The sequence below is a fragment of the Cynocephalus volans genome, chromosome X, assembly GCF_027409185.1.
Source record: "Cynocephalus volans isolate mCynVol1 chromosome X, mCynVol1.pri, whole genome shotgun sequence".
In the NCBI taxonomy this organism is placed as follows: domain Eukaryota; kingdom Metazoa; phylum Chordata; class Mammalia; order Dermoptera; family Cynocephalidae; genus Cynocephalus; species Cynocephalus volans.
The window spans coordinates 165,239,989-165,267,587 of NC_084478.1; the positions used below are offsets into that span (position 1 = coordinate 165,239,989).

The 27,599-nt window shown below is 39.7% G+C and overlaps 1 protein-coding gene across 1 annotated transcript in view; it reads left to right on the forward strand.

Moving 5' to 3' along the window:
• Nucleotides 1-22,187, forward strand: part of AFF2 (ALF transcription elongation factor 2) — a 369,137-nt gene extending 346,950 nt beyond the window's left edge. Inside the window, exons 17-21 of the mRNA XM_063084949.1 lie at nt 2,374-2,445; nt 2,814-2,907; nt 5,241-5,293; nt 11,789-11,979; nt 22,066-22,187. Of these exons, the coding sequence (XP_062941019.1) occupies nt 2,374-2,445; nt 2,814-2,907; nt 5,241-5,293; nt 11,789-11,979; nt 22,066-22,187 (532 nt within the window). The remainder of the gene's footprint in view (nt 1-2,373; nt 2,446-2,813; nt 2,908-5,240; nt 5,294-11,788; nt 11,980-22,065) is intronic.
• The last annotated feature ends 5,412 nt before the right edge of the window (nt 22,188-27,599 follow it).

Consider the following 27,599-nt stretch of genomic DNA (forward strand, 5'->3'; position numbering starts at 1 on the left):
CTGCATAATTTGGCATTATATGTAATAGCACATAGTTAGAAGTAAACCGAATAATCTATAATAGAAGAGTAATTAATTACATCATAGTACACACAGCAGAATACTTTGTTGTTATTGAAATACAACAATGATGAAGACTTTGCAGTTGCATGAAAATGTTTATAATATGATGTTAAAGTAAAATCAAGCTGTAGAATTCTATGCACACTACAATTATGACCATGAAAAGCATGTATATGCATCTTGAGCAAACTGAAAAGAAAATGAGATCATAGCTGTAACGGGGGGTGAGATTATGGGTGTTTTCCATCTCTATATATGTTTTTAATCAATTTTTTTCTTTAGTTTTTACTCAGCCCCCTTAAAAATATAAAAGCAAAATAACAAATTTCATTTTATGGTAAAAATGCTGTGTGGATCATTAAGTAATATTTATTTTCATTAGAAAACATTTCTTTCCCTTAACTGTTTACAAAAACTTATTTCTTGTAAGCATGATTTATTTTTATTATATGATGTTTTACTCCCCATAGCAGTATATTTCAGTGGAACCTGGTAAAAGGCAATGGAGAATTTACGAGCATTTACTGTAAAGTCAATAATTTTAAACTTTATTTTGAGGTAACTAGATTCACATGCAAGTGTAACAATGAACACAAGAGAGTTCCTATGTACCCTTCACCCAGTTTTCCCCAGTAGTAACATCTTGCATAATTCTAGTACATTATCACAACCCAGACATTGACACTGAGGCGGTCCAAGGACTTCGTTCATATTTCACCAGGTTTTTTTTTTTTTCTTTCAGATTTCACCAGTTTTACATACACTCATTTGTGTGTTTTCTCTCTATTTTTTAGTTTTTATATTTTCTGTAAATTGCATGTGTGTGTATATATATTTTTTTATGAGAGAATGTTAAGTTGGAAATAAAATGAGTTAAAGCAACTAGGTCTTCTGGTCCATTTAAGCAATTGAATCTCCACTATCAAGTCACTTCAAATGTGGTTGCAATTAGAGGGTGCCTGTAATGTGAACACCGTTTTTAGTAGTGCAATATTATGTTGAAGAGATTTTTATTACTCTCTCCCCGACAGTATGCTGGCTACAGAGAGAGAGAGAGAGAGAGCCCCATTTTCTCCATTCAAGTAATGATAGTTGCTCTGAGCCCTGGGAATCTGCAATAGAAATGTATTTGTGAAAACAAGTGGGGCATCACAATGACTTGACATTTCAATGATCCAACTGTCAAAGAAAGTTAGATTGATTACATCATAAAAATCCCCTTGCTTAATATGGCAAAAACAGAAGAGACCCACATCAAGCGTGCAGTCCCTTGTTTGGAAAATATTCTCTCAACAGGGCTGTTGCAATACCTGGAGGATGGGATAGCTAGAGTGCTGAGGAGGCCCACAGTGTTGGGGGTGAGCCTGGAGTCCTCACGCCCTGGGGATGCTACTGAAAGTGAGGAGCTGGGTGTGCATGCAAGCGCAGCACAGAGGCCCTGCAGGCTCTTCAACGACTTCTCGTTAATGAGAGCTAGTCCAGGCTGCAGCACACTTTTGACTTCCTTCTGCCACACGGAACTCCATTACTTATTCTACCACATGTACCTGCAAAATTGCATGAAAGCTCAGACAATGATTTTATGCAATGAATTGATTTTCAAGAGTCTAAATGCCCAGAATGGAATGTTTTCAGCTAGAAGAAAAAAAAAACGGGAACTACTCAACCTTTTATCACCCAAGTGTGGAAGAGTAACAATTAAAGAGAATGGAAAGACAAAATATACAAGCATCATAAATTAAGAGCGCTTAGGCCTTCAAATGCTGTGAAATCGACCTTCCTTTTAAAAAGACAAAACCACTTTCTATAGGAATATGTTTAAAACCTGAGCCATTAGAAATGACCTTTTAATTGTGTGATTGAGCTCTCTCATGCTCATGTCAGACACAGTTGTATATTATTTACCTCATCTGTCATAAACTGAACTGAGAATGACATTCTTGTCCACCTCTCACTGAAAACCGATAATGTTGTTTAGCTAAAGTATTCCCAGAGACAGTATTTTGCTGGTGTTTCTACACACACGCACACTAACAGTAATTCCACAGCATTGCCATAGAATGTGGGCTCATGATTGAGCTGACTTCTCCGGAGCTCCATTCTGTACGTCACATCAGTCCTCTCATGCTGTTTTGATCTTCATTTCATATGTGTTTTCAGGAAAATATTCATTTGCCCACATGTGCTTGTCAGTCCTCGTGCCCCGAGCCAATGTGGGCCGACCTTGCTCAGGCGATCAGAATGCCAGCGATTTGGGGAATTTCTGAAGATGATACAGACCCCACTTTAGCTTTTCCCTTCTCTTTAAAGGTATGCGATGAGGCTGAAGAACTTTGCAAGCCCCTTGGCTTCGGATGGGGACAAAAAGCTAGCAGTGTTATGGTGAGTCCCATGGAGGCCACAAGGAAAGCACTGAAATGTCACAGAAGGATTTGAAAATTCCAGATGAACTTAAGCTGCTTACCCCAGATCATTATTCTCGTTTTCCATTAAACTATTAAAGGATAACTAATGAATTTCTTTAGTCGCTGACCAAACGTTTACCCTCCTAATTTATACCCTTATCAAAATGGGATTTTAATGTTTCCCCGTTCCCTTTTTAAATTTTTAAAATTTACTTATGTTCCTCAATCTAATCATAGGAGAGTAACTGTACAATGTGAATCAGCTTTTTTTTTTTTTTTTTTTTTTACCGTCTATAGGGCTCATTAGTCACTGGTATTAACATAATCCTTTCCTCATCACCACAGCTACCGATGCTTATCACTTCTCTACTTGAGGATGTTTAAACTGAAGAAGGACCATGCTATGAAGTACTCCAGATCACTGATGGAATATTTTAAGGTAATCCTTCTTTTATATAATTTATAGGTACAGGGTTATAAAATCACAAATGAGACATGGCAAACATGTTGTTAAATGTCAAATGACACAAAGACAGGTTTGTTGCTGCCAAAGGCTTAACCTCTCTCGTTCCTGCTGGCCACGACCTTCGCACCCCTCCTTCGGGGCTCAGCAGAGCTTGCTGATTTGATTCCAGGGAGAGAAAGTGCAATAGTGCAATCCCTTGACTATTTTTTGGACTTACCAAATGGCCCTTGGCAGTCTCCTGGTTGCAGTCAGGGGAATGTTGCCATCTGCCCTGCCCTGAGAGGTGGGTACAGCTTATAGCTGTGGGTATGTCCAGTCTCTTGTTAAACAAGAGGTCAACCATGAATCTCTGAGCAGCAAGAGAAGTCACCGTAGCCACCCTGGCTTTGGGAGGACATTTACACCTCTAGAAGCCCTTTGGCCACGGGGAGTCTTGGAGTGCAGTGGTTGCAATGTAAGAATATTGATTGCCTTAGTTACCAAAACAAACAAAGCCATCATCTAAGAAACTGGAGTTTTTAATTTGCAAGCAAAAAAAAAACAAAAATAGGCAATACAAAATGCAATGCCAAAATTTGGAAATAAGCCCAGATAAAAATTGCAAGCAGCAGCCTGGTCCTAGGCCTGGCCACTGTGCCCTCCAGCTCTACTTCTGCCCTGCCCTTCAGCACTGGTGGTGATTTAGAGCTGGGGAGGCTCAATGCTCCTTCTGTTGTTGTTCAGTTCTCAAAAGAAGACTTTTTTTTTTGCAAAGTACAAGATGCCTCTTGACTAGATTGCACCAAAGCATTCAGTCAAAATGAATCAATCATGACCTTACATGAAATAACCAGTGAGTCACAGTGCACAGCTATATGAAGACACTGTGAGTTAGTTGGGAAAAAGAGGAAATTCCCCTGCTACTATTATGTGATGTGGCCATCATGCCATAGATCTAGTGCTCATATGGGTGAAAGTGGGGTACATCACCAGCTCCCCATCCTTTCATATATCTATCATCTCAACCTATGTTCTAGAAAGGTGCTCCTTGAACTTCCGTAGGCATCAGAATCCCAGAGAGCTTATGAAATCACAGAATTCTGGCCCCCATTCCCGGAGTATCTGAATCCATAGGTCTGGGGCAAGGCCTGAGAATTGGCATCTCTTAACAAGTTCCCAGGTGATGCTAGTGCTACTGGTCATGTGATCATACTTTGTGAGCTACTGCTACAGTATCTGTCCTTTTTGGCCTGTCCTGTGTAGCTTTCAGGACATTGCAAAATACCAAACAGATGCTAAATAACTCATTCATCTGGGAGTGTATTGAGCTTTTTTGAGGTTAAAACCTGGAGTCTTCAGAATGCACTTTATGTATGGGTTTCACAGCTCCAGAGAAGCATCACATTCTTACTGGACTCCTGAAAATGTTGATTCTTTCCCTAACACCCCTTTTGCAGAGGGGACTGGGCTGGAAGCTGAAAGGCAGGGGAAGAGCATTACATGGGCTGTGACTGCCGAGGGCAGGCTTTAGTCAGGCTCAGTGCCACAGATGTCATGGCCATCTGTGCTGCTTGAGTTCCAACTTGGTGATGCCAGATGAGCCTAATCCCTGTTCTGTTGTGGTGATTCTGAAAGTCAGGTTTCCCTTGGATCCACAAGGGTGTGCCATGAAAATACAGGAAGCCCATTCTTTAAATCAACCCAATTCCATCAGAGGAAGGAAAGAATGTTTAGAGTTCCATTGCAATGCAGCCCTGGACCAGTTGCATTGCTAAACAAGGAAAATCATCAGCCACGAAGGTTTGCATGTAAAGATAGCAAATCAAAGTGATTCCTGAAAACAAAACAAAACAGCAACAAAAAACAAACAAACAAACAAAAAATGCCACATGGCTCTGGCACATTCCTGGGATATCAGAAATTATAGCCCACCCTGCATCCCAGGGAAAAAGTTTGCAACAGATCTAAAGGTGAAAAGCTTACTTATACTCTGAAGAGCTTGTTTTGCAGAATAAATTTTAGATGAGGATAATTAAACCACTTCTTGGAGAACCGAGTCTGATTTCACTGGGCCTTTTAGTATATAAGATCTTTCATCAAGTGACTTTCATGGTCCTGATTGGAGCCCACTAATTATCCTAACCAGCTATTTTCATCGAGTGTGCGTCGTGGTGTGCTGACGTGCACATACATCCCAGTTCTGCATCCCGAAATGCTGCAATCAATATTAATGTACTCTAAATCACACTTCCATCTGTTTCTGAATTAATAAAACACAAAATAGATGTCCTTATTTCCCTCTCTCTCTCTCTCTCTCTCTCTTTTAGCAAAATGCTTCAAAAGTCGCTCAGATACCATCTCCATGGGTAGGCAATGGAAAGTAAGTATTTTATGAAAATTGCTTTTTCATGAAAATAAGTTATTTAATAGACCCTAAATATATTGCATTGACAACTCAATAGCGAAGGTCAATTCTGAGACTACAGTTATTTTTGTGCACAAAACATTCTAGCCAGGTTTCAGCTAATGGCGAGACAGAAAAGTTTCAAATGATGTGGTTCCAAACTCTTTAACTATTTGATATTTAAGCCAAATTATGTCCATAAAAATATCTGCTAATGAGATACCAAGCACTGTGCCACTTCAGGGAGGCAGGGTAAAGTTAACTCCACTGCCGTGATTTGTCAACAACTCACTCAGTAATGAAAGACCAATGAAATATTCATTGATATATGGTAAGTGCTGTTTAATAAAACCAAAGGTATAATAGTGCTGAAATGTGAAGGAGTTTGGTCAGCCAATTATCTGGGCCTTCATGATGATTTTTATGTTAATACTAAAATACCCTGACCTAAAATATAAAAGCATCTACTAAAATGCTGATCTGAGGCTTGATGAACTCCCCCATGCCCGTGGCCTTGTTTAGAGCTCTGTGTGCTTGGAGGAGCTCAGTGTTAACAGCAGTTGAGTGGGAGTCCAGAAACCGATGACCTAGTCCTAAGGCTGTCCTTAGCTCACAGGGTAAGCTACATGGACCCCTCCTCTTTCTGGGTTTATTTCTCTCTCTCTAAAATGAAGGGGCTAAGCTCAATGCCTTCGGAGGCCCACTGAAGAGATGTTTCTTATAGAAGGTGACTTTGAATCCCAGTTCTGTCTCAACCACAAACTGGCTATGTGCCTCTGCTAACATGCTTGATCATCAGTTTCTCTTCTGATTCCAAAACCTCCCTTACCACGCCAAGCCCATTTCCCACCAGTAGAGGGAAAGAAAATTAAATGACTGTGCACGTGTGCTTTCTCAAAGAGCCTGTTTTATAATCCCAAGCTGCTTTTCAATTTTTCATCATTTCAAAATTCTTGCGTCTCTGATCAAAACACTTTCTTCAAGAGTAAAATAGTCTCCACTGCCACTTTATAAATATCTAAAAAAATATACTCCAAAAGCACTGGGACAATGAACTCTACTTTGAGATCATATAAACATTCAGAGTGAAGGAGCAGATCCATTAAAAACTGCACATTAACTCAATTACTGTATTGAAAGGAAGCACCATTTAAATTGTTGAATTAGGTCTTACTCTTACATTGACGAACAAAGGAGAAAGAAAGCTTCTCTCTGGAAGTTCAGAAAATAAAAATAACTTGTGAAAGGCCTAGAGAAAACTATTTTCTCTGAGCGCAGAGTAAAGCAAGGACAAGGTCAGGTAAGCATCTATTAAAGGATCACTGGGAACAAAAAAAAAAAATAATAATTCTGAAATGAAAGAACTCAAACACATCCTAAGCTTGTGAAGTTACATTAAAAGCCTCCTGAAATGATTTTTTAAGCAGCTTCTTTCGGAGGAAAGCACACTCCCTTTAGTAGGCCATAGAGCTTTTGAAGAGGCAACTCAAAACGTTGGCCCAGGGGTTACATACATCCAGTTTATTCAGCAAATACTTCTGGCACATCTGCTCCACACCAGGCCCTGTACAAGGGGCTGAAGATACAGAGCTGAATTACATGTGGTCCCTGCACTCCAGAAGTACACAATGCAGGGGAGGGAGACGACAGATATTAACAAAGTGCTGTGGGAGCCCAGGAGAAAGAGCTTGAGCTTCCCTGTGAATGAGGGAGGTGGACCCCACAAAGGGCTTCCCACCTCATCTTACAGGAGCAGCACACCTGACTTCAAATCATCCTAGGCTGGCTAGACATTGGGAAGTCAGTTGCCCAGAAGTGGTTATGGCTGCCCTCCTTATGGATGACGGTTCCACAGAAAATTACATGAAGAGGCATGCAGAGGGTTGAGAACAAACCTTCAGGAACTAACCTCCATGGGGACAGAGAGAGCAAAGAAGCAGTTGGAAGGAGAAGAAAAGTTGGCTTATTATAGAGCAGAGTTCAGCAGACTTTCTCTATAAAGCGCCAGATGCTACTCACTTCTGGCTTTGCAAGCCAAGAGGCAAAACGAGGTTATGATATAGAAAATTATGAGAGAAAACAAATTTCTGCAACATTCTTACTGATGAAATTCAAAATATAACAACATACACTTTTTTTTTTTTTTTTTTTTTTAAAGATGACCAGTAAGGGGATCTTAACCCTTGACTTGGTGTTGTCAGCACCACGCTCTCCCAAGTGAGCAAACCGGCCATCCCTATATAGGGATCCGAACCTGTGGCCTTGGTGTTATCAGCACCACACTCTCCCAAGTGAGCCATGGACCAGCCCTCAGCACGTACAATTTTTGAAATACAAGTCTACTTATGAGAAGAATGGAATTCAGTTTTTGTAAATAACATTTTCCTTAATCGGGGTTCAAAGTTAGTGTTTGCTCTTATCAGATCAATTGTACGTGTTCATCTTTTCCAACCATTCGTAGCTCACAGGCCATACAGAAACAGAGGGTGGGCCAGATTTACTGACCCCTGATATAGAGTTGTGGAAGCCATCTTGGGGAGAGTTAAAAAGGGCTGGGCAAAAATCTCAAATGTCAGAGAATAGTAAAAAGGAGGAGGCCATTTGAGACCTTTAAAAGAGCTATTTCAGTAGACAAGTGGATATGGATGCCTTATTGAAAGAATTAGAAGAAAAGACATCTCCACTTGTTTGAGACATCGGCCATTACAAGGAATGCAAGGAGTCTGGTGGTCATTGAAAGGACCATCCAGATCAAGCAAAAGCTTCTCTCCAAGCTTACAGAGAGCTGTGACTACCTATGAGCTTGGGGAGAGAAGTGTAAACAAACCAATGTGGACACAAAGGTGAGGGAAGAGGTGGGCACTCATGCCAGATGAAATCTTTAGCCAAGTGGATGCTAAGACTTTGAAATAACATGGTGAAATGAAAGGTCATTTGAAGAAAACAGACCTGTTGTCAAATCCTGGCTCTTCAGCTGATTTGCTGTGTGGCCCTTAAAAAGAAGCTGAACTTCTCTGAGGCCATTTTGTCATCTGTGAAACAGTGGCAGCAGAAACTTCCTGCAGAGTTGTTGTGAGGCTTAGAGATAATATTGGTGAAGCCCTGAGCACTATGCTTGGCACACAGTAACTGTTCAATAAATGGTGGCTGCTGCTGTCACTTTTATTGTAGTGACTGGTATCTTTTTAGGTTGGAAACCATAAGCCATCGTGCCCATAGAACTCCTGCAGCTCTTGGTCTATACTTCACTTTTGGCACTTACTAGAGAATGATGGATTTTGTTCCTCTATTAGACTATTTGGTCTTCTTCAATAAGAGGCCACTTATCCTTTCATTCGCAAACTATTTACTGAGTGCCTACAACATATGAGACGCTGCCATACAACTGCCTTTACAAACACAACTCCTATTCTTGTGCTATACACATTGTTTCCCTCCTACCCTCCAGAGCAACTTATATGTAGTAGATACTAAATGAGCAAGAAAGACCATTTAGCCCATTGGTATTCACTGAGTACATATTATGTGCCCAACACTGTTCTAGATACTGGGGTATAACACAGGACAAAAATAGACAAAAGTCCCTGCCTTCATCAAGTTCACACTCTGTTGGAGGAGAAAGACAATAAAAAAACATGTGATATGTTCGATGATGGTAAATGTCATAGAGAAAATGGAAACAAAGAAGGGGGATAGAAAGGGCTGCTGGGGATAAGGGAGGAATCCATGGTAGAGTCTTGAATAAGGACTTTAGGAAGGAGGACGGTAGAGCAAGTCAAGGGGAAATTGAGGGGAAGCACATACCAGGCAGTGGGAGGCAGCAGCTTCTGAAGTGGGAGGGAGCATGCCTGGTGAGTTCAAGGAAAAGCAAGGGTGAGAGCACAGCATGGCTGCGAGGTGAGAGAGGATGGTGGGTTGGACGAGGCTGGTAGCAGCAAAAATGATGGAAAGCATGTGTTCGTGTGTGCATGCTCATTTGCATGTGCCATGGAAGCGTGGAGAAAAGGACAAGATCCGTAAATGGACACAAAGGAAGAGAGCAGGAAGGGGGACCTTAAGTAGTGGTGAGGGCCAGGTTGAAGTTGGAGAGCATGCCACAATCGGAATTTCTTTGGCAGGTTAAAATGGTTTCACTTATTAATGCAATGTAGTGGGCAGGCATGCTCATCAGAATGGCAGGTCCCAGAGCCCAGGGTGAGAAAAGTAACAGCCCGGAATAAACCCATGCACCAGCTCTTCTTGCCTCTGCTACTGCGTATTTAGAAAGAAAGTAAAAAATGGAGGGAAAGAAAGCCCTCAATAACACTTCAATGAGCTAATCTCAAAAGGGCTTTTCAAGATGTATGAGGAAAAGAAAGATGATTTGTTTTCCCTGTGACTTCTGGACATGATTGGAAATCATTGAACCCAGCCTTCCCTCATCTTTCAGTTGAGGAAATTAAGGCCCAGCAAGGTGAAGGGACATGCTCAAGATTACACAGCAATTTTATGGCGAGGTCAGGGCTAGCTAGAATCCAGGTCTCTTGAGATTCCAGTGCTTCGTTCCTGGCACCACACAGTCCCACTTTCAACATTTGTGGCACCTGACAGCTTTGTCATTTTCCCTAGAGATTATAAATGACAGCATATTCCTTTCATGCTGCAAGTTGACATTTAAGAGTTAATGACCACTACTGGGAAGAAAGATAAGAAAATAGCATTTGCAACCCGCCATAACGAAGTCCAGCATTCACTGCTTTTTTTGTCATTAGCTAACCCTTAACATGGTCATCTCCCTATCCCACTTCTGCCTTGAGGATAAGTCATTCTATCAAGAAGTAACAAAATATCTCAGAAATTATAAACATAGCAAGAAAACCTTCACACCCTCTTACACCAGACAAGTACAGAGTAAGTATGAGGATCCACTCTCCCCCTCAGAACAGAACATACCATAAGATATATTCTGTGTGCAGAAATGTCCCAAATCTCTCACGTGGCTGTAGGCAAAGCCTGCGTGAGTCTCCAGGAGAGCATTTCGGTTGTAATTTCTCCCAGATCCAGACAGCAGCACTTCAGCAATTTGGTACACTGTGATTGCTCTTCCTCCAAATCCTATGTGTGTGCTGCCCATCAGGGTGCACATCCATTCTGTGAGCAGGTGTTGGCTCTGAAGAGCGCAGTCACCCTAGAAATCTAGAGTTGCCAACAGCAACAGCTGATAAGGGGGTAAGGATGGGGGATGAGACAGGGTTCCTTGATGATGTGCTGGGTGTATTCAAAGGAATGAGGAGGAGGTTCCTTCAAATATGCAGACTCATGGAGTCCCAAACAGAGCTTTCTCCATTTCTTTTACTCCCTCCCTCAAAATGTTCTGTCCTGATAAAGTAGTACATATTTCTGGGCAATTGTTCAACAGTTGGTTGAAGGAGGATAGGGAGGCTGAGGGACACACAGGCCTTACTCCTGTGAACATGAAGCCACCCATGCTTTGGGGGCTGTCCCTGAGCAAGCCTGCAGCAAGCTGACCTAAGCCTGGACCCTGGAGAAAAAATTACCCCCATACTGTGTGGAGCCAGCAGGTGGCTCCTTGTTGCTGGTATTAAAGAACTCAATAAAAATCCATATCCAAACATTAGTACTGCCCAAAGTAGGAAGTCTGAAGACTTCTGTTTATAAACCAGCATGTAGATGAGCAATCAGCTATCCACAGCCAATCTCTGTAGCATGTCTTAATGAATCCTAAAGAGATATTCAGATTCCTCCATTTTCTAGCTTCCCTAATACTGCTCCTTGGGGGGCTCTTAAGGATTGCACTTTGCTTATTGTGGTAACTGTATTTGGAGCAAATTGTCATTGTGGTTTCCACAAAACACTTTGATGATAGACCAATATTGCACATCAAGTGTTTTCTGACTGCCAATAGCAGTTCTGGCAGCAGGTAGAGAAATTATCGTAGTTCTGAGCTATTTCATTCTCTGAAACATCACAACACTTGTTATATATATTCAAAGTAAGAGCTACATTTGTGGGTAGAATTAATGCCAGAGAAAGATTCACCCAGCTCTCTCCAGTATTTTAAAACAAAAGCAGCAGTGTTCGTGGAGCCATCAGCAGTTGTCAAAAGTGGCAAGGACTTTGGTATTTAATGTTAAAAAAGGAGAAGAGGGGGCTCATTCTGCAGCCTGGCACTGTAGCCCCATGTGGGTTGATCAGATGAAGCAGGCATGGGGTGGTAGTAAGCCCTCTCTACACTGCAGCCTCAGGAGAAAGCTATTGTATGGACAAGAGTTATAGGATGACCTCTGACAAGAGTCAGTAGTATATGGAAACGAGCTCCACTCCACTGGGGCTTCATATATATTCATCATGCTAAAGCTCATTCTGGCAAATGGTATTCCAATGAGATCCCAGTGGTATGAGGGAAGCCTCAAACCCTGCTGTCACTTTTTCCTACCAACCTAACAAGGCTTGTCTCTTTTTATTTCCCAGGAACACTCCATCCCCAGTGTCTCTCAACAACGTCTCCCCCATCAATGCAATGGGGAACTGTAACAACGGCCCAGTCACCATCCCCCAGCGCATTCACCATATGGCCGCTAGCCATGTCAACATCACTAGCAATGTGTTACGGGGCTATGAACACTGGGACATGGCCGACAAACTGACAAGAGAGAACAAAGGTATGCTCAGCTGCTCTGCCCATTGCTCACAGTGATGGAGTCAACTGTGCTTTGAAGGACTTGAGTTTTACTCAGTGTCTTTATATCTTTCTGTCTCTCTGATTTCCAGGGCTTAGATGACGAAAGAGGGGGTTAGCTCAGGGCTGACACAGTGACCTGTTTTTGCTCAGAGAGATAAAAACGCCTGGGATTTTGTTCTCCTTTAAAGCTTAAAGTAATCTCAACTGTGATGTTTTGGCAAATAACTATTTTGGAATTTTACTCAGTAACAAGGATCAACTGAGAATCAGAGACAAAAGCCAAAAGAATGATTTGTCAAGTAATGAAGATCCTGTTGGCTTCTGTTAACTTTATTTTTTTGAGAGGCGAGGCTGAACTAAGGCCTTCTGTCTTTACAATAATCTTCAGCTCAAGTTGAGTGTATGATAATGTGGCTTGCATTTGGAAACAAGGGCCAAAGTTCAGCTAGTAGTTTTCACATACTGACAGCTGGGATAAATGATCAGAGTCCCATTCATGGTGACGCATGAGGTTTGCTACAGCACAAATGCAAAGAGGACCCTGCTTCACCAGAGACTGGGAGAGTGGGTCAGTGGTCTTTGGTGACTTGTGATGCCATCTGTGACTCTAGCTGTCATTTAGGCTCACAGCAAAGCCTCACTATCCTAACGAAGGAGGAAAACAAAAATAAACCACACTTCTGCCCTGGTCATTCATTTGCCTTAGCTAATTCTTGCCAAGCAGTCACAGAATACCTTACTCCAGTCAAAGTAGAAACAGATGTGTGCCTTTCAGAATCAAATGCAAAGAGGTGACCAGCAGTTTAGAGTAGTACAAATTTCTGTCCCGTAATGAGGAGGCACTAACACGGGTGGGCTTGGGTGCTACTTGGTTCTGAGCAGTTATATGGCTTACAAGAAATCAGGTCAAGACTGCAGGCCACACATATGCAGATGGAAGTTTTCATGGGCTTGACCAAGAAGGACTTACTGGGCTACCTGGCCTAGTTCTTCACTCAAGCCCCAGTCTTCACAGCCCAAACAACTCTCCTTCCCTTTCCACTCAGGCCCCAGGGTTTCAGCCTGTTTCTATTCTCTCTTTAAAGCTACCACACTAGTCTCTATGGTGGTTCTCCCCAGTGCCTGATTATAGAAAGAGGCACAGTCTTCCCAGCCCCTCCTCCTTGCTACATATTACTACTGTATTGATAGACATGTGGGGAAACAGTCCCATTGGAATAAGGAGGATGCAGGTTTTGCAGCCTGATAATTTAAGTTTGGATACGGCCTAGGTTGTACACCACCTTGGCTACCTTGGCAACATTGGCAAGTTACTTAAATCTGTGAGCTAATTCTTAGCTTCCATATCTATAATGAATATAATAATGATGATGATGGTACTTTCCAGAAAAATGATAGAGATAGGTTGAATGAAATAATATGTGTAAAGCACCTAGCGTAAAATATTGGACACAAAGTAGAAATCTTCCAAATATTTGTTCTCTTTCATTACTTCATATTATTATGTATTTATATAACTCAAATATTCTATGGCTATCAGAGTGCATTTCATAATTTGAGGCTTCAATCTTTAACCCAGCTATAAACTTATACTTACTTTTGAGAATATGCACATGCATTGGTTACATCTGTTTGTGCAGCTATTTCCATATGCCAGACACTGCACTACTTGCTTTATCATTTGTTGTCTCATTTATCCCTATTTTGTAGATAAAGAAACTGAGGCTCAGTGAGGTTAAGAAACTCACCCATGATATAACAGCTCTTAATGTCTGAACTCCTAACCAATAGGCTACATTGCCCATCTAGATAGCAAGATTAATAGCAGGTCCTCAGAGAACTTCAGTGAGACCCTGAACTCAGTTATCTAAGCAATTGTCAATTCTTAACTTATCCCCTTTTCTAGACTTCTGGAAATCCAGAGACAACTGGCACAGACAACCAGGTCCATTCAAGGATTCTGGAATTGCAAACAAAGACATATACATCTTGAGATTTGCCTAGCTTGTCTGTTTCTACCCTCTCTATCTTATTTTGTATTGGTAACTGGAGGACAGTATGATAAGTTATGGATTTCCCTTATAATTGCATCCATTTTCTAAATCTGTTAAAGTAATTATTTCTAAATTAGCTGCAGCAGAACTCTGCCCAATTCAGCACCTCACACCTGCTCCAGTGGACAGTGAGAGAGGGCTCAGCCAGCCCCTTGTACTGGCTTCCTGGATGTCCTCCTCCCCCCAGTAGCTCAGAGCCCTACTCAACTCATTGTCCTGAACCCTCTCCAGTGGACAGCAAGAAAGGTCTGTGCCAGTTCCTTGAGCTGGTTTCCTGTATCCATACCCTCATATCCTGGAGCCCAGATGACTTCCTGATGCAACGAGCCTGCCAGCACCATTGGAGAGCACACTGGGGGTGTACATGCCGCCTAGATCCAAGCCACCTTCCCCGGGAGCCCAGAGTCTGGTCTGACACCATGGCCCACCCACACCAGCAGAGAAAGTGTGGAGAGTGAGCCAGCATTTACAGCTGTACCCTTCCAGAAACAAACCTACATAGCCCAACCTGACTGTCAATATAAAACACTTCTACAGGTAAGAGTCTCTCCCCTCAAAAACCACTCCAAAATTAAAAGAAGTGACTATGTATCAGACATCAACACAGACATAGGAGAGGCATGAAAAAACAGGGAAACATGACACCTCCATAAAGAAGACTACAATTCTTTAATATTAGACCCAAAACAACAGGAAACTGGTGAATCTCCTGAAGAGAAATTCCAAATGTCAATATTAAGGAAACACAACAAGATGGACAAAAAAATAATTAGAAATCACAATGAAGGGAGAAAAAAAAAGATCCAGAACATGCATGAGAAATTCAAAAAAGAGACAGAAACAATAAAAAAGAACCAAGCAGAAATCAGGGGACTGAAGAATTCATTCAATGAAATAAAAAATACGACCAAGAGCATAAGCAGCAGATTGGAGCAAGCAGAAGAAAGAATTTCTGAACTAGAAGACAGGCTTTTTGAATGAATACATTTGGACAAAAAAAAAAAAAAAAAGAATTTTAAAAAGTGAAGAAAGCCTATGAGGTCTTTCTGATAACCTTAAGCATACGAACACCTGTATTATTGGTGTACTGCAGAGGGAGGAGAAAGGAAAAGGCACTGAACGATTATTTAATGAAACAATAGCTGAAAGCTTCCAAAGTACTGGGAGAGATATAGTCCTACAGATCTAAGAAGTTCAAAGATCCCCAAAGAGATTCAGTGCAAAAAAGACCTCCCCAAGACATACTGTGGTCAAAGTGGCAAGAGTAAAAGACAAAGAATTCTAAAAGTAGCAAGAGGAAAAAAAGGGTCAAATCACTTTTAAGGGAATTCTCATCAGCCTAATAGCAAACTTTGTGACAGAATCCCTACAGGCCAGGAGAGAGTAGGATGACATATTCAAAGTCCTAAACAAAAAAACAAACAAACAAAACTGCCAACCAAGTGTACTATATCTAGCAAAGTTTTCCTTCAGAAATGAAGGAAAAATAGTATCTTTCCCAGACAAAACAAACCTGAGGGAATTTGCCACCACAAAACCAGCCCTTCAATAAATACTTAAGGGAGTCGACATCTGGAATCAAAAGAGAGACATATGTCACCATAAATACACAGGAAAGAGTAAAAATCACTAGTAGAACAGAGATGCAAAAGAGAAAGAAAATGTATCTTAACAATACAGCAAAATACTAAACAACAAAGACAAACAATGAAAAGGAAAGAAAGAAACAAAAAAATATAAAACAGCCACAAAAATATTAATAAAATGGCAGGAACAAGACAATACCTTTTAATAACAACCCTGAATGGAAATGGATTAAATTCACTACTTAAAATATATAGACACGCTGAATGAATAGATCCAACTACTTGCTACCTCCAAGAAATTCACTTCACCAATAAAGACACACATAGACTAATAGTGAAGGGATGGAAAAAGATATCCCACACAAATGGAAACTAAAAGCAAGCAGGAGTTGCCATACTTAATCAGATAAAATAGACTTCAAACCAAGAACTATAAAAAGAGACCAAAAATGTCATTATATAATGATAAAAGGATCAATTCAGCAAGAAGATGTAATAACCATAAAAATATACGCACCCAGCATCAGAGCACCCAGATGTATAAAGCAACCATTACTGGATCTAAAGGGAGAGATAGATTCCAACACAATAATAGTTGGGGACTTTAACACACAGCTCTCAGCAAAGAACAGATCATCTGGACAAAATATTCACAGAGAAATATTGGATTTAAATGGCTCTTTAGACCAAATGAACTTGACAGACATTTACAGAACATTTCATAAAACAAATGCAGAATATACATTCTTCTCATCAGCATATGGATCATTCTCCAGGACACACCACAAGTTAGGCCACAAAGTAAGTCTCAACACACTTAAAAATACTGAAGTCAGACCAAATATATGTCCAGACCACAATGGAATAAAATTAGAATTAACAACAAGCAAAACTTTGTAAACTACACAAATACAACATGGAAATGAAACAATATGCTCTTGAATGACCAATGTGTCAAAGAAGAAATAAAGCAGGAAATCAAAAAATTCCTTGAAACAAATGAAAATAAAAGCACAACTTACCAAAACCTATGGAATACTGCAAAAGCAGTACTAAGAGGAAAGTTTATTGCACTAAATGCTTACATCAAAAGAATAGAAAGACTTCAAATAAACAATCTTTCATTACACCTCAAAGAACTAGAAAAAAAGACAAATCCAATTCCAAAATTAGTAGAGGGAAAGAAATAGTTAAGATCAGAGCAAAACTAAATGAAATAAAGACTAAAAGAATGATACAAAAGATCAATGAAATGAAAAGTTGGTTTTTTGAGAAGATAAACAAAATAGACCATCCATTATCTAGACTAACTGAAAAAAGAAGAGAGAAGACCAAAATAACAAAAATCAGAAATGAGAAAGGAGACATTGTAACCAACACCACAGAAATACAAAGAGTCATTGGAGGCTATTATGAACAACTATACGCCAACCAATTTGAAAATCTGGAGGAAATGGATACATTTCTGGACACATACAAAGTACCGAGACTGAACCAAGAAGAAATAGAAAACCTGAACAGACCAAGAACAAGCAATGAGATTGAAGCAGGAATCAGCCATCTCCCAACAAAGAAAAGCACAGGACCAGATGACTTATACCAATTCTCTTCACACTATTCCAAAAAACTGAAACAGAGACCACTCTCCCAAACTCATTGATGAGGCCAGTATCTCCTTGATACCAAAACCAGAAAAAGATACAAAAAAAAAAGAAATTTACAGGCCAATATCCTTGATGAACATAGATGCAAAAATCCTCAACAAAATATTAGCAAACAGAATACAACAGCACATCAAAAAGATTATACACCAGGAGGAAGTGGGATTCATTCCACTGATGCAAAGATGGGTCAACATATGGAAATCAATGAATGTAATATACCACATAAACAAAATCAAGGACAAAAGCCATATTATCTCAATAGATGCAGAAAAAGTATTTAACAAAATTCAACATTCCACCATGATAACGATGCTCAACAAAAAAGGTATAGAAGGAATGTATCTCAACACAATAAAAGCCACATATGTCAAACCCACCACCAATTTCTTCCAGAATGGGGAAAAGCTGAAAGCTATTTTTCTAAGAACAGGAACAAGGCAAGGATGCCCACTCTCACCATTCTTACTTAACATAATATTGGAAGTACTAGCCAGATCAATCAGGCAAGAGAAAGAAATAAAGGGCATCCAGATTGGGAAAGACAAAGTCAAATTGTCCATGTCCACAAATGAAATGATCCTATAAATAGAAAAACCTAAAAATTCTACCAGAAAACTCCTAGAGCTCATAAATGAATTCAACAAAATTACAGGATAAAAAATTAATACACAAATATCTGTAACATTTTTATATACCAGCAACAAACTAGTAAAAAAAAGAAAGAAAGAAAGCACATTTACGATAGCTACCAAAGAATAAAATACCTAGGAATCAATATAAAAAAGGAAGTGAAAGATCTCTACAATGAGAACTACAAAACACATCTGAAAGAAATTAAACAGTACACCAAAACATGGAAAGACATTCCATGTTCATGGATTAGAAGAATAGATGTTGTGAAAATGTCCATACTACCCAGAGCCATCTACAAATTCAATGCAATCACCTTCTAAATACCAATGACATTCTTCACAGAAACAGAAAAAACAATCCTAACATTCATATGGAACAATGAAAGATCCTGAATAGCCAAAGTGATCCTGAGCAAAAAAAATAAAATAAAATAAAGACAGAGGCCTCACACTACCCGACTTCAAATTATACTACAAAACTATGGTAACCAAAGTAACATGGTACTGGCATAAAAATAGATACAAGGACCAAGGGAATAAAAATAGAGAATCAAGAAATCAACCCACATACTTATACCCAACTCATCTTTGACAAAGTCACCAAGAACATACACTGGGAAAAAACAGCCTCAATAGCAAAGTGTACTGGAAAAACATTCGTGTGTAGAAGAATGAAACTAGAACCGCACCTTTCACCATATACCCAAACCAACACAAAGTGGCTTAAAGAATTAAATATAAGACCTGAAACTATAAACCTCTTGGAACAAAACATAGATGAAATACATTAGGATGTAGGACTGAGCAAAAACTTTATGAATAAGACCTCAAAAGCACAAGCAACAACAACAACAAAAATAAACAAATGGGATTATATCAAACTACAAAGCTTCTGCACAGCAAAGGAAACAACCAACAGAATGAAAAGGCAGCCTACAGAATGGGAGTTAACATTTGGAACCTATACATCCAACAAGGCATTAATATGCAGAATATACAAGGAACTCAAACAACTAAATAGTAAAAAAACAAGTAACCCAATTAAAAAATGGGCAAAGGATATGAATAAGCATTTCTCAAAGGGAGATATACAAATGGCCAATAGACACATGAAAAAATGCTCAACATCGTGAATCATCAGGGAAATGCAAGTCAAAACTACACTGAGATATCACCTCACCCCAGTTAAACTGACCATTATCAAAAGACAGACAATAACGAATGCTGATGGGGATGTGGAGAAAGGGAAACCCTCCTACACTGCTGGTGGGACTTTAAGTTTATGCAGCCATTATGGAAAACAGAATGGAGGTTCCTCCAATAACTAGGGACAGAACGGCCATATGATCCACCAATCCCACTGCTGGATCTATACCCAAAGAATGGAAACGAAATGTGTTAAATACACTCATTGAAATACTACTGTGCCAGAAAAAGAGTAGAATTCTGCTATTTGCAGCAGCATGGATGAGCTAGGAGAAAACTATGTTAATTAAAATAAGTCAGGTACAGCAAGCGAAATATCCTATGTTCTCACTTATAAGTTTGAGCTAAATAATAAATAAATGAAAGGAGGAAAGAAAGAAAGAAACATCAATCACAATACTACGTTGAACTTTCAGAAGGAGAGAACAGAACAGTGGTTAATAGAGGTGGGAAAGGGGGAGTGGCAGGGGGTTAGCAAGAAATAATTTAATAAACACAAGGAATGATTACATTTTGTAATAATGAACATGCTAATTATCCTGATTTGATCATCACACATTGTACACAGGTATTGATATTCCACTCTGTATCCCACAAATATGTATAATTAATTATACATTAATTTTAAAAAAATAACTGCAGAACTGTGCAGGAGCAATGTTAGGGTGAAATGGTGCAAATCTTGTCATTAGCAAAGCGTGTCAAGGAATTGCTAAATTCCCTGCCTAATATTAAAGCAAAACAACTCCATCACTCTGCCGGCAGAAAGAAAATGTGTCCCGCTAACGCTGTCATTGGGTCTTTTTAGTGGACTGGGGACAGGACCTAGATTGAAATCTTCTGCTCACACCCTTGAATTTCACACACTTATCATTTCTGATCTGCTTAGATTTGGGAATTCTTCTCACATCTGTCTTGTCCATATAGAGAGGGGGAAACTGACAAGTTTCCCTGATGTTTGGAGCTTTGCATCCCATTGGAGACAACCATGTACCTGCACTATTTTCTACCCAATGGTGCAATGGAGATGGGTAAGGTGGAAGGTCTCCACCCATGAAGCTACAGATGGCTTATTGCAGAAGGTTCTGATGCTGAAACGAGCCAATGAGGCTGATGCCGCCCTCTGGCCTTTGGTCTAGAAGTCCGGTTTCCTACCTGCCCAGCTGCTAACACTGTTCACTTGAAGCAGTGGTTAAAATAATGACCTGGATAGCTAGTTAAGAATTCCACAGAGAGCTTTCTACAGAATACCCAGAGGACATTCTCGCCCATATGAGGCTCACATGTATTCAACAACAAATAGGTCATTTTACCTCTTTCTTAATATTGTCTTACATAGGAAAATATTTTAGATGCCAATAGTAATTTACTCCTTTGATCAGAAGAAATTACTTTTATTACATAGTACAGGTTAAAATGTATCATGTAATCAAATGAAGTTGATACCTAGAGGAACCCATATGTTATACATAACATAAAGAATAAATGCATTGTTTCATGAAATACCATCTTCTAAGCAATCGAGCACATGTAACCCATACATGGAAATTGCTTTCCAAGAAGGCAGGAGAGCATCCCAACCACTCTAAGGAGGTCTCCAGTCCCACTCTGCCCCCGACCCAGTTTCCTCACCCCCAACCAGCACAGGCATGATTTCCTCCTGGCTGAGGCTGCCTCCTCTGTCAGAAGCTAACAAAGAGGATACCAGAGAGCCCTCTCATAACCAAGTGCAAGACAAATCAATTCAAATGTGAAAAGAGGAGACACCTAGCTAGTTTTTAGATATCACATAATTTTTCCCACATACTCATCCCACACCAGGCAGATATTCTAAGACTTTTCCAGCCACTTTGGTTAGTAGCATAGCCTCAGGGATGCCCCCTTCCTCAAGTCAGAATCAGCTTGGCATTCTTATCATTCATGTCCTGGGTGTCACAAAAATTTATTTTGTGACAGATACTTGCAAGCCATTTTCTATTTCTAAAGTAATTGGTAATAAGACTTACCAAATCAGATTCCAACTAGATGTTTTTTTTCGCTCTGGATGCTGATGGCTGTAATTGCTGGCTTTTTCTACACAATGCCAAGAAAAACTGATCAACTCAATTCATTTAGACAAAATGAAAAAATGATATTTTCAGTTCAGTAACACATAGAATAGCAAAGAGCTTGATATCATTAGACCATGGCTCCCTACCATTTTGTGGATAGGGACCCCTTTTTAAATATAAATTTATAAAACATAAGAACATATACGTATTTTATAGTGTGAAATATATTTAAATATATATCTATGTACCTAATGTATATATTTTTCAATACATAAATGTTATATACTATATATAAAATTATATATAAATATAAAGACAACTATATATTTGTACATAATGTACGAGGGTACTTCAAAAAGTTTATGGAAAAATAGAATTAGAAGATATTATGAATCTTTCCTTGAACTTTTTGGAGACCCCCCTCATATATATAGTGATATATGTGTGTGCATATACACGTGTGCATATGTATACATATATATATAATATGTATATAAAAACTTCAGCAGGATTGTAGTATACTTTTAGAATTTGCTGTCTGAGGAAATATCTAGTGATTTTAAAAATAACTTTCTATGAATTAAGTAATAGATTTAAGTGAATTAGTGTTATATTAATCACAATAACACTTAGAAACATTATTCCTGCTGCAGTTTTGGGAGCTCACTAAAGTTTAAAATAGCAGTGCTTGGTGTTTTGGTCCCCTGGTATGCAAATGAAATTTTGGTGAATGTATGAATGGATGAATAAATGAATAACTTTTCCAAAGTCCACATGGTTGTGGTGTTTCGTGAAGGCAACTTCTCCATCTGATGCATATTTCCATGAATGATATCATTTAAAGGTCTGACTAAGAATTGCTTTGATTTTCAGAATTCTTTGGCGATCTGGACACGTTGATGGGGCCTCTGACCCAGCACAGCAGCATGACCAACCTTGTCCGCTACGTTCGCCAGGGACTGTGTTGGCTGCGCATCGACGCCCATTTGTTGTAGTGGGAGCTCCCCCATTTCTAGTGTCACCACCCATCACTCTACCTCTACCAGCACACTGACGGTCACTGGTAGAACTCCACTTATTTGGGAAAGTTTTCTTTGGTTATGTTTGTTTTTGTGCTTCTTTTGATATCTGTTGAAAACAGAAGTCATTGTAAGTGGACACTAAAACGTGAGAGCAATATATGTTTTATTACTTAGTCATTTTTCGGTATTTGATATGCATTTCTCAGATCTCACCATCTGTTTGTGCTCTATGGAATAACAGTCCCTACAATATTGTTTTCAGTCCACACTACCCAAAACAAAGAATGGGAAGCACTTGTAATGATGACAAATTCCTGAAAAATGAAACAAGTGTTCTTACATACACAGGCATATGAGAACTTAGACCCAAGAGACCTGCAAAGCTTTTCGGAAATAGCCATTCCCCCAAACTATACTCTTATGGCCAGAAAAGAATGTATTTCAGAATCCATTGTTAAACTTTTGTAGTTTCTACAGACTCAACCTTTACAGGAAAATTTTTATTGTCAAAACCCACTGGTTAGATGTTGTAGCAACATCAGAAAATCAACAGTATCAAGAAAACCAATTAGCATAGCGATGCTGCTCTTAAAATGATGTTATGCAACACAACCAGAGGACTTTTTTGTTAGCATTCCTTTCCTGTTCTTAATTTTTTTTTATTTTAATGGTGAGAAGGAGGGGCGACATTTATTTTGACAACTTTAAGGCATCAGCTGGCATAAATATTTTTGAATTCCATGATTTGGAAATAAATCCTCACTTGGGATTCTCTTTCTGTGAAACTCTCCTTTTGTGGAGTAGTTTGGTGGATGTGCACCTTAGTAGCAAAAATGCTACATTCCAGCCTTAGAGTTGGGAGAAAAGAGAGGTCTAGAACTTGACAAGCAATTCACACCTCTGCTTCCTTTGCAATTAGAAGGCAGGTCCAAAACTGGCAAGAGTTTTTAATTATATTTTGCTCAAATCTGTGGAAACAAGTCAAGTTATTATTACCTAGAAGTAATAACATGCAGTTTGCTTCCTAATGGCTTTAGAATCTGGACTTCCACAATTATTATTCACATTTTCTATTTCACAGGGTTTCTTTTTTCTACTTTCTTTTTTTCTTTTTCTTTCTCTTCCTTTCCTTTTCTTTTGGCTTATTAGCTTTTTACTGAAATGCAATCACTGATTTTATTGAAGTCTATATTAACATGAATTATTTCCATGAAAATCCCAAAGAAAACTCCAAACTCTTTAAGCAGTAACTAGGTTTAAAAGGAAGAGAGAAAAAGAAAAATGAGTCTTGGGGTTGTACTTCATCTTAGGGTGCTTTGAAAGAGCCCTGAAGATTGTGAACAGGCCACCTAATTTAGAGATTTCCCAACCAGTTGTGACTCTCCCCCCCTTATGATCCTCTGTATTCATTTTATGTTCCTAAACATCACAATGTAAATATCATCTTTGGTGTTTCAGCTCACCAGAAGAATCCCCCCACTTGTAGTAAACACTATCCACGCATTAGTTACTTGTAATACCTTCCAGTATATAATTCCATGTAGGTTTTAATCGTTCACTGAATTATGATCAGATAAATAATAGATATGCATATGAAAGTTGCAAACTTGTATGATTTTAAAAGCAAGTCATGCAGGTCATGAAAGGAACAGCAGGTGATCACTCTGTACTCTCATTGTCAAGGTTAGATATATACCCAGTTGTAAAAGAGCCAGACTTGAGCCCCTCTCTGGTCATCTTTGAGTTTAAGGCCCTTTGTTGTATAATAAGCTGTGGAAGTTGTACTCCAGTGGCTGAAGCCATGTTGTTAATTTGGCTGATGGGAGCCTCCCAGCAGCTGAACCCAGCACTTTTTATACTCCCATTGTGGTTGAGCTTTCACATTTACAGTCTTAACAACAACACTTATGCATACATGCGCATGTATGCACACACACAGACACACAAATGAAAACTGAAAGACTTTTCTGAGCCTTTTAAATGAGACAAAAGGTAATATGAAAGACTGAACACCCAAGGTGGGTGTTCCATATAAAAATTAAGCTGATGACTTTGCAGTGACTCAAGTTCTCTGTTTTCCATGGCTTACCAGGTCGAGTGCCTGTCTGTTACTATATAATGAAGCCCACTGGCTTAACTTGTAAATTCAACCTAGACCACGATCCTAGACCATTACGGATTTAGGAAAAGATTCTTCTTGAAATTCAGTTTCCAGAAACTAGACATTAAAATGCTAGGAGCAGTTTCCCAGAAAAACAAGCATGTTGCCTCATGGATGAAAGACTTTTAGCTCTAATTTCAGTGACTTCTTATATCTACTTACATACAACAGGGAGGCGAGAGGATTCTCTGTCATCTCTGGTGGCTGAGTGTAAAGTGTGTGCCAAGTCAGCCACACAATTATCAAATCTGATGGTTGAGCTCTGCATCACCACCTGATTATTTAGTAGACGCATTTTTAAAGCAGCTTAGAAACCAATTAAACGTGGAGGATGAATTACCTTTCTTTTCCTGGAGATGAGATGTTTTTCAGTTTCATGATTAAGGATTGTTGCTGTTTTCTAGACACTCTATTCATCACATTGTAAATGGTGATGTGTGTTGTAGGTGTGCAGCCATTTTAGGGATTGAGATCGAGATGCTTTGTCAAGTGAATCTCTTCAGCATACCAGTTTGTAGGAGGGATATGAGATGTGTGGATGGCAGTGAGAGATCGTGCCTCTAGACCTTAACGGAGGTTTGGTGAGACACAGCTAAATAAGCACATGGAGGTAGAGTAATGGGCAGAGTAATGGGCATCTCTATTTGAGCAAGTACATGGAAAGATTTCAGCCCTGGAATGTGACCCAGGTAGGGCCACCACTATGCCTTCATTTGTCACCCAAGCTCCAACCACAGGGAGTTTGACAAGTTTGTGTTATAATGTTGGCTTGGCTTTGTATTTTTAATTAACTTTGGATTTTTTAGTGGTTTTGTCATATTACTGTCTGAGTTTCGTAGGTAGGATTAATTTGAAAAGAGTTTACTAGTGTGGTCCTTGGTGTAGAATTTAGCTGTAAGCATGTTGTTAGCCAGCCTGTAGACTGTTAATTACTTAATAATCTCATTGGGAAAATACTAGTAGTTTTATATATGGATGACATAATTGGAAAAGCAGATTAGCTGCTGCTACTTTTAAAAAACTTGAGGTTGGGATGCCTTTTCTCCATGTAATGAAATAAAACGATCCAAATCTTCAGTCAATAACCAAGTTGCAAAATTAGAAACCATTGGCTAAAATATGTTTTGTTGAGTTTCCAAATAGATGGATTTTCATTTGGACATTACATTACTAAATTCATTGGATTTGGTCTGCATTGGAAAGATACTTATTCTATCTTATCTTTCCTGAATCTATCTAATTCGGATTTTGCTTTATTCAAATTTGCATCCCAAAAGTTGAGGTTGTGGAGATTGAAGCTAAAAATCATTTTTGAAGGTGGAATCGGTTGAGTTGTGAAGGTGAAGCCCGTACATACTTCTCTACAGACATGATAAAATTCACCTGCATGAGTTGGCAGGTGGGAGAACCAAACTGGATCACTGGGTAAGAAGACTGCTCAGCAAAGCAATGAACTGCTTGCTTAGAGAAGCGTCACTATCCCCATTGAGAGAATGTGTGGCAAGATGGTAGAGCTACACAATATCAAACAAATGGGTCGATTCAGTGCCCCCAAATTCAATTATGTGGGGAACAAATATTGAGCCAGTTGTCAGCGTTCTGTTATGCGACTGGTAGACTAAATTCTTTGTCATTGTTATCGTTGTTGTTGTTTCTCATTTTCATTTGCACCACCTTATTCTCATAATTAAACTCTGATTCATTTTATCTTTGGTGTTTGCAAACTCCAACAACAGAAATGGCATCTGTGTATTGATAATCAGCATTTACCCTGGCAGGTGACTAATCAGACAGGTTGTTCACAGACATCAATCTTACCATCTGATATTTTCGGCAAACAAAAAAGTATTGATTCCCTTTCCATTCTCCTCCTCACAAATCTAGAAGCCCTCTTCACCAAGAGCATCACATTTTTCTCTGTAATCTATTGACTAAAAGAAAATTGCATTGTGGGGGAGTAAAGGGGGTTGTGAGTGGGGGTTGAGGGTGGAAAAGTCCCTGAAAGCCAGACTGCAGTTCTTGCCCCTTCCTGCTTCTGACAGGATATGTTAAAGAACCATGCATAGTGCTCACATTGGGTTAGGGGACACTGAACTGCTTTTCAGATCCATGATCAATCATCGTTCTTCTAAGAGACTGGAGCTTTGCTGTTTCATTAACTGTGCAGTGTAGACTAATGGTGTTTAATAAAAATCATTCAAAATTTCAAACTCTTTTGCCAGTGACCTCAATTTTGTTGGCTCTTTGATTTGCATCAGACTTTGAGGAGGGAAGGGGGAAGCAAAGGAAGCCTGCTACCAGGCCCCTGGCAGGATGCTGCAGCAGCAAACACAACCATGCCTGCCTGCCAGCAGTTGCTGGTGAGCAGCAGCATGCAGACCAGCTATGGGAAACCTGAAGAATGCCCCAGTGGATGCTTTCAGCTGGGGATGGCTTGTTCTTATTGGGAGACTCATTGTTCTACAGTCTCTACAGCAGGAAGCCAGCTTCTATATCCAGAGAGAATTTCAGGTCCTTTACCTGTCTGGTTTTGTCGTACATCACTCCTGTGCCCACAAAATAGAAGTGTCTCTGAGAGTAGAGCCCAGTGTGTTAAAAATGGGTAGCCAAATGCATCCCAGATGTTCATACCCTTTTGTGGTTCTGCAGTGCTTATGGAATTAGGGGAAAAAGAGCCTCTGGGCAGGAAGCAAAATCGGAGAAACACCAAGGAGACTGAGTTGATGCCACATTGCCCAGGCCAAGAATTATCTTCTCATTTGGTCAGTCTGGCATGCAACCAGTGGTGTGCTGGTAAAATGTTTAACAACTGGCTCTCTGATAATAGAAAGCACCTGATTTGTGGCATTTGTCAATTTCCATGGTGTAAATATTCCCACCATGGCTAATTTCAAGCTACCAACTGTGACATCACTGAACAGAGAGTTGGGAAGAGATGCACACAATCGGCTCTCGTGAGCCTGGGCAAGCCAGCTCCAACGTACTACTTGATGCAGCCAAAGAAGGTTCAGATTTTATGTATCTATTCATGTGGACACACACACCCACACCAACAACCCCCCCCCCACACACACACTTCAATGACTAAAACTATTAAGTCATTTAAAATACAAATCAACCCTCTATGAATGTTGATAGTTTATGATGAGGTCCTAGAGGTATGGACTGCCCTGGAGGCCCGGTTTGAAGCAGGAGACAGCTGAAAAAAATGAAGCTCTCTTAGG